Source organism: Onychostoma macrolepis, chromosome 05 (genome assembly GCF_012432095.1).
Source record: "Onychostoma macrolepis isolate SWU-2019 chromosome 05, ASM1243209v1, whole genome shotgun sequence".
Taxonomy (NCBI): Eukaryota; Metazoa; Chordata; class Actinopteri; order Cypriniformes; family Cyprinidae; genus Onychostoma; species Onychostoma macrolepis.
Window position 1 is genome coordinate 19754675 of NC_081159.1, and position 15172 is coordinate 19769846.

At 38.4% G+C, this 15172-nt stretch overlaps 1 protein-coding gene across 6 annotated transcripts in view; it reads right to left on the reverse strand.

The window, feature by feature from the left end:
• camkk1a (calcium/calmodulin-dependent protein kinase kinase 1, alpha a) overlaps window positions 1-15172 on the reverse strand; it is an 80902-nt gene that overhangs the window by 35480 nt on the left and 30250 nt on the right. For all 6 annotated transcript variants that reach the window (XM_058776195.1, XM_058776199.1, XM_058776193.1 and 3 more), the window contains one exon: window positions 8261-8668. In XM_058776195.1, coding sequence (XP_058632178.1) covers window positions 8261-8563 — 303 coding nt within the window. In that variant the 5' untranslated portion in view covers window positions 8564-8668. The remainder of the gene's footprint in view (window positions 1-8260; window positions 8669-15172) is intronic.

Here is a 15172-nt window from a genome sequence, read left to right on the forward strand (position 1 = left end):
ATCAAAAGATAACCAAAAAAGAAAGAAAGAAAGAAAGAAAGAAGGAAGGAAGAAGAAGACTAAAAATAGGACATCTGGCTTGGCTTTCAGCTGAAATTGCATTTAGTTGTGTTTGGAATAATTGTTATTCAATTTCATGATAAATATTCTGCTAAGATTTTATATGTCAATATAATTCCTGCAGAAATGGACATTTGCCATCGTTCTGATTTGAATGTGCTTTTATCAGTTTTGAAAGCAGTTTGTTAGCATTTGAAACATAGTGTTTTGCCAGTTGTGGAATATGAATGACAAAAGTGTTTGTGGATTTTGAAAAATGTGGTCATTGCATGCATCTTGTCTGAAAGCAATGAAAAATTATTCACAGTTTGGTCTGCGTAGACTTCTGTATCGATGAATGTGTGAACAGTTTTGAAAATGTAGCTTCAGTATTGAACAATTCTTGTTAGCAATTGAAAAAACTGTGAGTTATTTAAGTGAGTGCTAGATAATGGCAAAGATAAGAACAAAGTAAAAATATAGGAAATGAGCTTGCACAATTAAATAGATAATATCACCTGATAGTACCTATCCATTTTTTTTTTTGTATTATTTAAATTTATAATATCTTATATTGACCGATAACCAATTTGGAACCAATATACTGTGCATCCCTAATGAAAATGAATATTGTTATTCACATTATACGTCAATTATTCATTCAAATCATTCATCAATTATTCATATTGTCATGGCTTAGACCGTAAAGAACAATACAGCCCACAATACAGCACATTGCATAAATATTTCATAGTAGTCTACACTTTCCTATCCATAAATGTTTCAGGCTCTATAAAACATTTTGAACCATATTTAATTTAATATTAATTCAATGAAGAAGAGAGCAGAAATAACCACACACCACTTCATAAGAGGTCTAGTGACATGTTTTATCAGGCAGGATGCTTAGTATCTTATCTATGTTGTGAGGATAACTTGTGAGCACTGAGGAAAAAATCAGCCGTAACTTTAAAACAGATATGCCGTATAATTGAATTGCTTTTCCTGTCCACGGACGACAGCAGGTTTTCTAGGCTGCTAATGCTATAGTGTGGCTCCTAGCATCAGGTAATGGTTCAATGAGATTTCACAGTTATAAACTATAGGGCACATGTCGCTCTACATATGAAGGCCCTGTCACAGCAAATAAACGCCACGTCTACTTCCTGTGTAGGCAGAGATGCCTCCTAGGGCAAAGAGAACTGAAGGATTGGAAAAAGAGAAGTTGAATAAAAGAGGAAAAGACAGAGAGAACATAAAAAGAGGAAGTTTGAAAGAGAGTGAGCTGAAGTTTTCACAGAGGGAAATAAAACGTTTAAGCGTGACAGTGGAGGATTAGCACACAGGTTCAATTTTCACTTTGGTCCTCTTCCAGGTTGGCCCTTTTTTTTTTCTTTTTAAACCCGGATTAGACTGGATAATCTTGGGTTTAAGCAAGATACAACCATATTGTGCATTCAAATGTTGTACTACGATAACATCTGGGATCACAGCGTGTAAGTGGTGTAGGTTATGCTGGGTAATGCTGGAGGTAAAGCGGGCACAGAGTATTTCATGGAAAGGGCATGCGTTTATTATGGCCAAAGGAGAGTGAAAGAAAAAGTACACAAGAACAAAATGGAAAAGGGCAAAAGGGAAAAAGAAACCGAGACGGAGAAAGAGCAAAAGCAATGAGAGAGTGTAGGCAAAAGCGAAGGAGGAAAAGAAATATCCAATGATGTGAAATCTGACAGTCAATTACTTTGACTGCTCCATGTACCTTAACCAAAACAGCCTCACATTACTGCTCACACTTCAGCTGGAGTGTCAAGGCAGAGAGGAGAGTGTGTATGACAGCTGTCTGAAGTCTGAGGGATAGAGAGACGGGACCCCAGACTTTTTTTTTTTTTCTTGTCCTATAAGTCGAAGAAAACAGTAGAGTCTCAAAGATGTGACTGGAGCTGCTGGGAGGAAGAGAAAGAGACAATGAAGGAAAGAGAGAATAAGGAATAGAATGAGAGTTTGAGACCATTAGAAACAGGATCACATGATAAACAGGCTCAGGATACGAAGCAAACAGGACACCTCAACATCAGAAAAATCAATTATAATCCACATAAAATGGGTCTCATTTATTAGTAACAGTGTAATACCGGATGAGAGCACATCACTTTGTTCTTACTCCGGTTCTAATGTTGATGGATCTGCATTATTGTAATTGTGCAGCTAGTAATTAATATAATATAAATATACACACAGACCATCTCCATGTAAGGGATATTTCACATTTCTAATAATAATACTTAGCTTAACAAATTCCACATCCCTAAAGGCTTATCACTTATTCTATGAAAATGTTGTTTTTTTTACAGTTATGAGCATAGTTAGCAAATGAGATTCAATATAATGATACTCCCCCAAGATGCTGCCTTGAAATTATACATTGATAAGTTAATGAAACACAAAACCATAAAGTATAATAAGTATTCCCTGCAGAACAATAACAATCAATCAATCAATCAATCAATGTAAAGCCTTTCTCCACAGGCCTTTCCACCAGTGATAACCATCTCACAGGCAGTAAAGTAAATCATGCCAGCACATGTGAGAATGTGGGAAAGATACTCTAATCTCTGCTTTATGAGGCTTCCTCTAACTACCAGCGATCATATCAGAGACTTCAGCCGTTTCTGCCACTAAAACAAATACTGAGATATTAGAGATTAACAGGATTAATAAGATCCTTACAAAAGATTGAGGAATGTTTGATTTCTTCATACTTCATAAGAATACATGTCTCCACTAAACAATTTTCATTTATACAGTAATAAAGCTGTCAATAGTATATATTTGTGAAAAATTTGCTGTCTATATATACTACATAATTATCTGTCTACATATACATTAACCTAAGCTACAATCACAATATCTAGGTCTGTTAGTCTAACTCCACAAAAATGGGGTCTAAAGTGGATTTATGACATTTAAAAAAAAATACAAATAACTGCTTTAGTCCAACTGAAATTGAGCTTTTAAAACACATGTAAATTCACTTATTAATGATAACTTACTGACTCAACTGGATGAGTTTGATTGGTAAACAAATCATTAAGAATGTGTAAACCATATTAAAAAAAAAATTCTGTGGAAAAAAGTCAAATGGGTTTAATATGACATAAGGGTGAGTAAATAATGACAGACTTCTAGTAAATAGAAGCCTATCATTTAAGTACTCCAGTACGAACATACATTAAAAAGATTCAAACTAAATCAATGACAGTAAATAGCTTAAGTGCTAAGAGTGTTTTCCCTCTGCGCCTATCACTGGATGAGTGTTCAGAGCAGATGAGAAGAACAAGTCCAGCTGATGCTCCTCTCAGAGCAGAGTGCCTCTCACACTAAAGAGAGAAGATGAGGAGCACCCCTGCCTTTCAATGTCTCAGCCCTCAGACAGGCTTGAGCCCCATTAACACACACAAACATATAGCCAGGCAGAAATGTGGGCGCACACACAGACCATCTCTACAGGTCAGAACAAAGATATTCTTTACTAGGAGCAGGTTGTTACGAGGGGGAGGGTGCTGAGACCTTATTAAAGTTTAGCTGTATGGGTCACCACATGACCTGGACACTAGGAAATGAGTTTTGCTTCAAACATACACACACACACACACACACACACACATACATACATACATACATACATGTATAGCACAAGCTCTTCATGCTATATAAGAAAGGATTTTAATACAAGAAAATAAGTCAGATGCGACCAGATGTCAATAACTATTAAAGACTTGATCCTGCAAATCAATCCAAAACAATATATCACCGAGGCTAATATATCAGTTGTTATTTAGCATTTTTTATTATAAGATTTCCTGTTTAGCTGATAAGCATTGGAACACCGTATACCACCCATTCACAGTTTTCATTAGTTTACTGTATTTGTTTAATGGTATATGCAAAAAATTGTTATAGCATTTGCCTTTTTGTTATTATTACTGTAGGAGGGCAAATGCTATAATGCTTTTTCATATACCAACAGCATTCAGCAAATTAATCTAGAGGTCTTCACGGAGGACCCGAGACCCGAGGACCTGGGACCCGACCCGGGTCGAGTCCCAATCTAGTACTTCGGGTTCCGGGTCTGTTTAACATTGTGTGTAATACCCGAGTCGATCGGAGAACACCGCACCCACCAGTGATCAGTGTCAGTCAGCACTTTGCATGTGTTTTGTAACTTGCAACTTGTAAAATTAGGTTGAGAAAAGCATGCGTGACCTCAGACGCCAGAGGCAGAGCGTGGGCGGAGTTAATGTTACAGTTTTTTTTTAATTGCTTTGGCGCAATTGGTAAATTTTCAAAACTCTTAGTACTAATATCACAACAGATCATCAAAAATGCACTTTTTTTCAAATATTTCAGCATATTTTTAATTGTGTTAGTACAATACACACAATCACAAAATATCCTTTTCACTACACAAAATAAGTGTTTCATCTATATAAATGTTTCATTCACAGTAACTGCCTTTCATGAAGCTATTACTATCAAACTTTTCATTAGCATGACTTCTCATTCAGTTTAATACATTTGTCTATTATTTAATCTAACTCATCTTAATGGTTAATCAGTGAATCATTTGGTGGATCTATAGATATAGATTCAATAGATATTTTGTCTCTATAGAACGTGATTTCAAATTAGGGATAACCAAAATGCACTGAATTATTTTTACATTAAAAGTGATTTATCTAAGATGATAAGTTTGTAAGGGTGTGTGTGTGTGGCTCCTGTTATTTAACACGCACGCAGCAAAGTGTAACACACTTCTTGTTCTGTGCGTTTTTTGTATCGTTATTGTAGTACAAAAGGGTAAATGCAACAGTCAAAGTTGACTCGAGATGCAAAAAACAAAACAAAAAAAAACTGCAAAGCTGCATTAGACATCCGTCACCGACCGTGACAGCACGTAGACTTTTGAAGCTGGAATAATGAGTGGATTAAGAAGGCTCTTTCAGTCGGCAGGAGAGAGGAACAGCCTAACATGGATGGAAATTTATTGGCAAGGAGGATTGTATGCATCGCAGCTAGGGAGAAGGTTACTGACAGTAGTTAAAAAGTTAAAAGTTTTTTTTCCGCAACTTATTTATTGACTTAATAGCAGTTTGCTGCACCCGATGCAATATGTGCCGATCGGGATGCAATCAGGTCTGTGTCTTCCCAGCCGGGTTCAGGTCCAACTTTCGAATAATGGTCGGGTCTGCATCGGGTCTGGGTAGTACATTTAAGGTATTTCTCGGGTCTGCACAGGTTCGGGTCCCACTTTCAAACAAAATATGGGTCCGGGTCGGTTCCGTGCAGCACATTTACGGGTCTCTTCGGGTTTGGGTATGAATTTTTGGAGCCATGAAGACCTCTACTTCTATCCTGATAGCTCTCGGAGGGTTTGGCATGGTAATGCGCATGACAGAATAGACCTCCTACACTGCTGCTGCGGACTTGTTAATGCCAATACATCCACAACATGCTGCTGTGAGCATGTAAGAAATACCGCTGCTGCACATGTAACATACATGAAATAACCCCTATATAGCATACATGAATCACCCCATAGCAGATCTATACAGGTGGAGCGGGGGAAGGTGGAGGGTTTCTGAAGTGCGCTGCAACTGCTACAGCAAGCACTGGCTGAGTATTTGAATGTTAAGCAGCAAGCTCACTGACTGCTGATACAAAAAGAACCAATCAGCTGCGCCATGTGACAATGACGTCATTATGCGAGATTGAGTTAGACCTATCGGACTGTGCTATCGAGAGTTTCATTAAACAAATCTTTGAATGTCTAGTAAATATTTTAATTTCAAGAAACTCAAAAACATTAAGGAATACAATCTGTTTATGCAAATTTTGTGCAAGTTCAAACATGTGATGAACATGTTTAAACATGTGGAACATGTTTAAAGAGGCGGCCACCTACAACAACCACACAGACCTGCAGGAGTACACTGAAACTGTGACTGCTTACATCAAAAAGTGCACTGATGATGTGACAATCACCAAGACCATCACCACACGCGCCAACCAGAAGCCATGGATGACAGCAGAGGTTCGTGGGCTGCTAAAGACCAAAGATGAAGCTTTCAGATCAGGTGATAAAGCAGCCCTCAAAACAGCAAGAGCCAATCTGTCCCGCAGCATCAAAAATGCAAAATGGTCATATGCTCAAAAAAATCAACAATCACTTCACAGACAGCAGAGACACACGGAGTCTGTGGCAAGCTATTCAGACCATCAGAGACTACAAGCCCCCGCCACAGGCCTGTGATGATGACACATCCCTCCCAGATACACTCAACCACTTTTATTCACGGTTTGAAATGCAGAATGACACACCTGCACAAAAACTGCCCACACCTCCCAACGACCAGGCGCTCGGTCTGTCTCCAGCCGACGTAAGGAAGACCCTATCTAGGATCAACCCACGCAAGGCTGCGGGTCCCGACAACATACCTGGCCGTGTACTGAAAGACTGTGCTGAACAGCTGACAGATGTCCTAACAGATATCAGATATCTGAGCCAGGCAGTCGTCCCCACATCTCAAATCCACAACAATCATACCGGTACCAAAGAAATCACCTGTGTCCTGTCTAAATGACTACCGTCTCATAGCACTGACTCCAATCATGATAAAGTGCTTTGAGAGGTTAGTCATGCACAACATCAAAACCAGCCTCCCCAACACACTCAATCCGCTCCAGTTTGCATACCATTTGCATATCACAACAGTGGTAGGTCTCATCAGCAACAATGATGAAACACACTACAGAGAGGAAGTGGCACAGCTGGCGAAATGGTGATGTGCTAACAACCTGTCCCTCAATGTGAGTAAGACAAAGGAGGTTGTGATGGACTTCAGAAGAAACTCTGGTGATCACCCCCCACTGACCATCGACAGCTCGACTGTGGAGAGAGTCAGCAGCACTAAATTCCTGGGGGTGCACATCACAGAGGATCTCACCTGGACCACCAACACCATGTCACTCTCCAAGAAGGCACAACAGCGCCTACACTTTCTCCGCCGGCTGAAAAGAGCAAGTCTCCCTCCACCCATCCTCACCACTTTCTACAGGGGCACCATTGAGAGTGTGCTGACCAGCTGCATCATTGTCTGGTACGGGAACTGTACCGCAGCAGAACGCAAGACCCTCCAGCGGACGGTGAACACAGCTGCAAAGATCATCGGTGCCCCTCTCCCCTCCATCCTGGACATTTCCCTCACACGATGCTCCAGCAAAGCCAATAGTATCGTGAAGGACTCCATACACCCCTCCCACAGTCTCTTCCAGCTCCTACCATCAGGAAGACGGTACCGGAGCATCAGAGCCCGCTCTGCCAGACTGCTCAATAGCTTTTTCCCCCAGGCTGTGAGAGCCCTGAACTCAAATCACCCCGCCCCTCTCTGAAACCCCATACAAACCCCCTACCTCCTGAAACATGGACCATCTGAAACTTATGGAACTTTTTTTTGTGCAATCGAAGTGTGCTACACACAGGTGAGTGGGCCTGTACAAACCACCTGTAGTAGCACACTCTCCTCCTCTAGTCACTTTTCACACACACTGCTGTGTATACAAAACCCACAAAAAGACTCAGTAATATATGTATGTTTACATGCTCATGCACTACAAATCATCCTGCACTGTTCCCCAGCCAGCTGCTGACTCACAATGTTTCTCTTCGCACATGTACAGTATTTATCTGAAGCACTTGTATAGTTTGTATTTTTTAGTTTATGTACAGGTAAAAAATGTTTTATTTATAGTATATTTATAGTCAAAATCTATCAGTAGGATAGTTGTGTATAGGTTTATAATGTTTTACTTCATTGCTGTATGCCTGTATTTATGTAGCACCGTGGTCCTGTGAGGAACGACATTTCGTTTCACTGTATGCCCCCGCATGTAGCGGAATGACAATAAAGCTCGACTTGACTTGATTTCAAACTATTCAGAGCTGCCGTATATCCAGTTGGCCCCTGTTATATACACTGTGAATTGTGTGTAAAATTAGTGTCACCTGGTCTTTATTTGAGAAAATATAATTTCGTACCACATTATTGTTGGTTGCAGTGTTTACTGCCTTTTTATTTTTATAGCCACCAAAATAACCATCGACAAATAGTCATTAAATTTAAAGTAAATGTGCAACACCAGGAGATATTGTAATTATTCTCACCTGCGAGTCTGAGATGGACACTTGCTTGGACTCGATGGTTGGCTGTCTGGCTATTCGGGAATAGCGGTCAGCCCCGCTCCCAGAAGAAACGTACGTTCCTCTCTCCTGCAATGACATCTTCCTGCCTGACAGGTGTGGCCTCATGGGCGGAGCTTTCTTAACACCAGTCCCATTCTTCAGTACACTGGAGGAGGGATCAGACCTTAGCGAAACCACAGACATCTTGTCAGCCATCTCAGCCGTCTGGGAGGAGTCTGGGTCAGAGTCCACCCCCACGCAACCAGGATCACTGCTCATCGCCATGACGATGGAGTAGGAGGAGCTTGGAGGCAGGGAGGAGGGGGGTGTGGGGTTTTCGCATTAATTGTTCCACCTCCAATGCTGGCTTGCAGTTACAGGAAGCCGTGACTATACAGACAGACAAAGTGAGGAAGGAAACAAAGACAAAGTTTGTTAGTTTGTTACTGAAATGTAATTTCGTTACATAGATTTAAGTAGAAAGGTACTGAATGTTAGCATGCTGCTATGTGGACTGACTTCCCTTAAAGCATTGGTTCTCAAACAGGAGATATTGATATTACACTTAATTAAATTAATGAATTATTAATACATTTATTATAAATATACTTAAACAATTTAACTTTATTAAAATCCTAAAAACAAACAGACAGTAAAGATGTAAACTGGAATCAAATGTCTTTTCCCCTCACTACCTATTGTTTTTAATTAAGAACATACACTTCTTGGAACACCTGAATCACAAAAGGAAATGTAGTTCATTCATTTACTCTACCTATATCAACACTCCAGATGATTGTATCTGATAGTAGATGATTTGTATCAGCAAACAGCCATGACAGCTTGGCTGATTATTAAAAGTGTGTTCTGTTATCAAATATTTTTAGAAATTATTTTTAGCACATTGTGTTTTTTTATATTTCATTTCTGCAATTTTTCATTTTTATTTTGTAGTTTTTAAATTTTTATGTACACAACAAAAAATGTTATCTATAAAATGTATTACAATTTTGAAAAATTATAATATTTTTAATAACATTACAATAATCAATATTAATATATTGTATTCAATTAATATGAGAATGAATAATAAAACTAGCAAAAAATAAACTTCATTGCTCTCATTCCTCATCTTACTTAAACAAGCAGAAAAATGAAAGGCTCCACGTGAACATTATCAGTCCTCGACTTCATTTTGGGCTTTAATGAGGGTCAGTTATGCCTTGATCATGCTCTCCGTGGCATTTTTCTGGCATTAACTGTGTGGACGGTGTGAATATTACTGGCAGCAAGATACCAGTGAAGCCATCCATACGTGACCAGCTAATTGAAAAAAAAAGTGTGTTTCTCAGGGAGCCCAATTTCCTCAGAGGGGAGATAATTAGTAGCCACCACTGTGAACAAGAACTGCTTTGTACTTACTGACTTGTGTGTGTGTGTGTGTGTGTGTATATATGTGTGTGCATCCTATTTCCCTCAGAGCCTTTAGACTCAAATAATCTATCTATCTATCTATCTATCTATCTATCTATCTATCTATCTATCTGTGAATTGTTTGTGGAAGACTGAGACAGTGAGAGAGTCTTTTCCTCTATCCATACACAGGCTGCGCATGAGACGGCTGCCTGAGGCCTATTGATTAACACACTGCAGAGTCAGACTCGACCCCACTGCAACAGAGCTTTAGAAAGCTAACAAATCATTAAAAACATTACAGGACCCTGAACCCAAACTGCAGATTACATCAAATCATGAAACAGTAAAATATACTAACATAAACAAGACAAAACAAAGAAAAGGAGAGAATATTACAGTGAATTTAAGTACAGAAGTACACTGTTTGGTGTCAGTAAAAAAAAAAAAAAAAAATTATTAAACAACACAACTGTTTTCAACATTGATGATAATAAGAAACCTTTCTTGAGCAACAAATCAGAATATTAGAATGATTTCTGAAGGATCATGTGACACTGAAGACTGGAGCAATGGCTGCTGAAAATTTTCCTTTACCATCACAGGAACAAATTGCATTTGAAAATAAATTAAATTGTAGTGTATATAAAAATGTACTGCAACTGTAAACAAATATTTGTACTGTTATAATTTACAATTAGAATACATTTTATATACAGTTACAAATCACAGAAATAAAATAAATATTTAAAAAAAAAAAAAAAACACCTCATTTACACTGCATTTTAAAATACCAAATAATATCATGAAACGCAAACATGGTCATATGAAAGGTGTTTTTAATGAAGCCTCTGTAAATTCAGAACAAATGTTCCCATTTACCCACATTACTCTCCAAATCAATCAATTTATGGCAGTCAAATATTTATCTTCAGACAATATGCAAATAGCTCACACACTGGCTGAAGTGCCCAAAATTTGCACAGACTGAGCAGGTATCCCTATCTGTCTGTCTTCTGGCAGCAAGGTCACTGTGCTCTCTTCTCACATCAATGTCTCTCTTATGATCAGACATTGTTCGCTTCATACAGAGAGAATCAAAGCAGCACTGGACATCTGCTTGAGTCTTTGTTTTATAGATAAAAGAGGTGGAAATACAAAATACAGCTTTCTACATAGAAATAAAGAGTGATAGAAAGCAGAAGACAAAGACGTAGGAATTAATTTCTTCATCCACTCTCATACTGTTCCACACATCTCCCTTCATTTCTTACTGCTATTGTCTTGTTCCACATGCAACCCATTTCAGAGAATCCTCTATGAGGGCATGGAGAATTACCATTGGAAATGCAGCTGAACAATAGAAATGTCATCACAACTAAACCCTTTCTGTCCTACAGCGGGTCGGAGAGACTGAGGTATGAGACAGGCTCTAGAAACAGAGCGAAATCCTGTAACACAAATGTCAAGGGAGCCACTCTCAATTTGACATATTTGGGGCGAGCTACATTATACTATTGCTCAAGGTTACCCAAAATATACAGGCCAAACATGGGGAGGTTTTCATCTGCAAGCCCCAGATGCCTTTTAAAACTGGCCCCACTAAACTGAATTTAATGGCTGATATTAAAATGTTTTGTTGGCCTTTACTGCTTAGACAGCATAGTATAATAGTATAGCATAGGATAGTATAATGACAGTAACTGTCATTGCTTTGACAGTTTATTAAAACAGGAAGAAATGAGCAAATGTAAAGCTGATCTAATATTGTATATCAACGCCAAATCAACACGGAACATACACAACTCAAGTATATCTGCACAGAACATGAATTTATGAATAAATACCAAGGTAAAGGTTTGGCTCATGAATATTAAATAGGTTACGTGACTAGACAGTCTAGCAAGAATACCTGGCAACGTTGACATGAGCCAATTAATATTCATGAGCTAGGCCTTCATACTAACATACCAGGACCAATACCAGGATTCTAACACTCATTCTGGCACCACTGTCTAACGGCGCACAGTTCAAAGAGCCCCCGTTTCAGCACTGGGTCAAAGCATTGTCCTCCTGCCAGTCTCAGCACTGGGGCAGTTTGTACAGAGAGCAAACACATACTCACTAAGACAACGCGCAAGAAATGTCTTACAATAAACATACACAGACACACTACACTGATATAGACATGCTTGAATCTGAATTTAATTTTAACACTTTATTTATGATCACACATCGAAAGCTCGAATCATTTGATCATGAACACAAAGTAACACCAAGACTGCAAATGATGTGCATTTTTAATTCATTTTGAAATAAATATACATAAAAATGTGAATACTGATAAGAGTATACTCCACTATTAATAAATTAAATTAATTGGGTCCCTTTTTAAAAAATATGTATTTAGTATGAATTCATTTTACTGAGTTACTGAACCTTTAAGTTATTATCATTAACTTATAACTCATATAAAATACAGATGCAATTTAAATGTAACTTCTTCCTGTGGTGACAAAGCTGAATTTTAAGCCACCATTACAGCAGTCTTCAGTAGCACATAATCCATCAGAAATCATTTTATTTATACTTAATATATTTTTTAAGCATACTTAGAAGAACAGAAAGTTCAAAACAGCATTTATTTGAAATTAGGAATATAATGTATTTACTGTCACTTTTGAACAATTTAATCCATCCTTTCTGAATTAAAGTCAGAAAAAAGTTAAAAAAAAAAAAAAAACCTTACATACCCCAAACCTTTGAACATAAGTATAGATATCAGTCAAAGAGAAAGTGTCATAATATTATTTGTCACTTTCAACACAAATGTGTTCAGTAATCATTTAAATAATATCTACAGGCATCTGAAATGTAATGTTATAAGAGCGCAGTGTAGCAGAGACTGCATGTCACATTCACGAGGCAGCCACACACGCTTGGCTTGACAAAATCCAACATGCTCAGCAAAATCACGTACGGAAGCCTTTCACTGTAAACACTGATTATGTTCACTGTAAACACCATGATAGTATGTTAAAGTAAACGACAACAAGCACAACATTCCCGAGTAAAAACAACATATAGCTGACTTTCTAAATTTATACAGATATGCCAGCTCTGACATACATTATATACATACTACATATATATAATTTTGTTTTGTTCCACTTTAGGTGCATGTGAATTTTTGTTCATAGACTAACAGGACAGTTAAAAAAAAGAGAATATTGTAATCCTCAGACTTCACTTCCTCCTGGGCAGATGGCCATCTGATAACAACATAAGAGAGGCACCATAAGAGAATTATTGGTTCATCGGGACTCATCTTTAAAAACAGAGAATTTGACTCATTCAGACACGTATTTTCACAACCATGGAAAGTGAGAGACTAATGCTACATGTTACATGCCTTAAATGCCCTAAAATGATCTATCTGTCTGCATATCTTCCTGTCCATGCAGTTGGTGTTAGGTGTCACTCTTGTCTAGTCACACACTCAGATCTCTGTAACAAGAGCTGAATCACTAGGCCCATGGAATCTGCACCCCAGGTTCTATGAATATTTGTGTTTTGTGTTTTGTCCTCATTATAATTGCAGATTAAAAGAGTTCTATGTTAATGTTTACATAGGAGGGCAAATCTAAATATAATTCATTTGGCTAACTTAGAAAAGTGCGCTATAATGAAAGGACTGTCAACACATTTAAAAGTGCTCAAATTCTAGCCATTTTAAAGGGATAGTTCACTAAAAATTTTTAAAAAATCTCACCGTCATGTCGTTCCAAATCTGTAAGACCTTTGTTCATCTTCGGAACACAAATTAAGATATTTTTGATGAAATCCGAGAGCTTTCTGACCCTTCATAGACAGCCATGCAACTACCACGTTCAAGGCCCAGAAACGTAGGAAGGACATCATTAAAATAGTCCATGTGACATGAGTGGTTCAACCTTAATTTTAGGAAGCTTTGAGAATACTTTTTGTGCGCAAAGAAAACAAAAATAGCAACTTCATTCAACAATTTCTTCTCTTCCGTGTTTGACACTCGTTCACAACAGTACAATGTCGTTTGGAATGACATTTTTGGGCGAACTATCCCTTTAATTATGCTATCTCCTAAGTCACAAACTTTTGGCCAAATTCTAAGGCAGCATCACACTTATCCATTGTTGAAAAGGATAAACCAGAATACTTTGTGGCAAGCTCTGTAAACGAATAAATCCAACATGGCAGCTGAAGAAAAACTACAGTTCAATCTAAAATCTATTTACCCATTATTTGCTATAATCATGCTTATTCACAGACTGAACTTGCTATCGTCAAACATGCTAACATCAAACCCCTTTTACAAAACCTGTATGTACAAAGCGAAATAATAAATTTAGCTTCTTTGGCTCAAATGACGCTAAATACTTCTTATGCTGGCCCATCATATTAAGCAGTGCAATTTCTCCCAATCTCCTCCCCATTCTGTCTGAGGTAGGCTGGCGCATTTAAGTTAACAACTTCAGCTGACTTTCTAAACTCATCCAGACAGGCCTGTCAGCTCCTGCTAAAGAGAATATAACTCACACTGTGTTTTTCCGTGTGTGAGTGTGAGTTAGCATTCACAGACGCTTCAATTGTTCTCCCAGGTGCTAGATATCCATTTCAATCCAAGACATCTGTATGCACTGAGCAGACTTTAGTGTGCACACACACACACACACACACACACACACACGCTTTCTTCCTGCACTGGCAGAGCTGAGCTCTAGCAGGCGTCCTTGTAGAAGCAGTGTGCATTTATGCGGCTGTTAAAGCGAGTCCCTCCGGATGAGGAGGAACACACAGAGCAGAGTGAAGGATATGTGAAGAGGGAAAACAGGAGGAGGAGGAGAGGTGAACGACTGCAACGCTCCATGCCCACGTTCTGCCTCCTCTCACTTCAATTCAACACCAAAGCTTTGATGCAAACTGTGAGGGAACAGCGCCCAAATGGTTCTAGCGCTGTATCAGTCAGTGGGTGGTGATCTAGAGCTGGAACCGTGTGCTATTAGACAAGATAAACAGCAAACTATCGCTTGACTAAACACAGGGAAAAAGATGTGCATTGAAATAGAAAATAATGAATGGTGTGTCACCATAAATGCTCTACACTCTACAACTAGTGGGTGCTATTATGGAGTCACGAAAAGCAGGGGAAAAAACTATGTGAAAAGAGATATCAGATGAAATTTGCACTTTTTGGCTTTTTTTTTTTTTGCATTTAGTTAGAAAACACAGCTAGTTTGTTATGGGCTGTCTGATTGTGTGAACAGAGCTGTTTTGACAAGGTTTTGTTGTTTTACAAGACCATTGAGGAATTATAATCAAAGTATGTGTTACAGACATTTCATGAAGACCCTAAAGAATCACACCAACTTGTGGAAAATGGGTATCCGATGTCCCCTTTAATGCAAATAATAAAATGCAACTATATGATCGTCTGTATTTAGA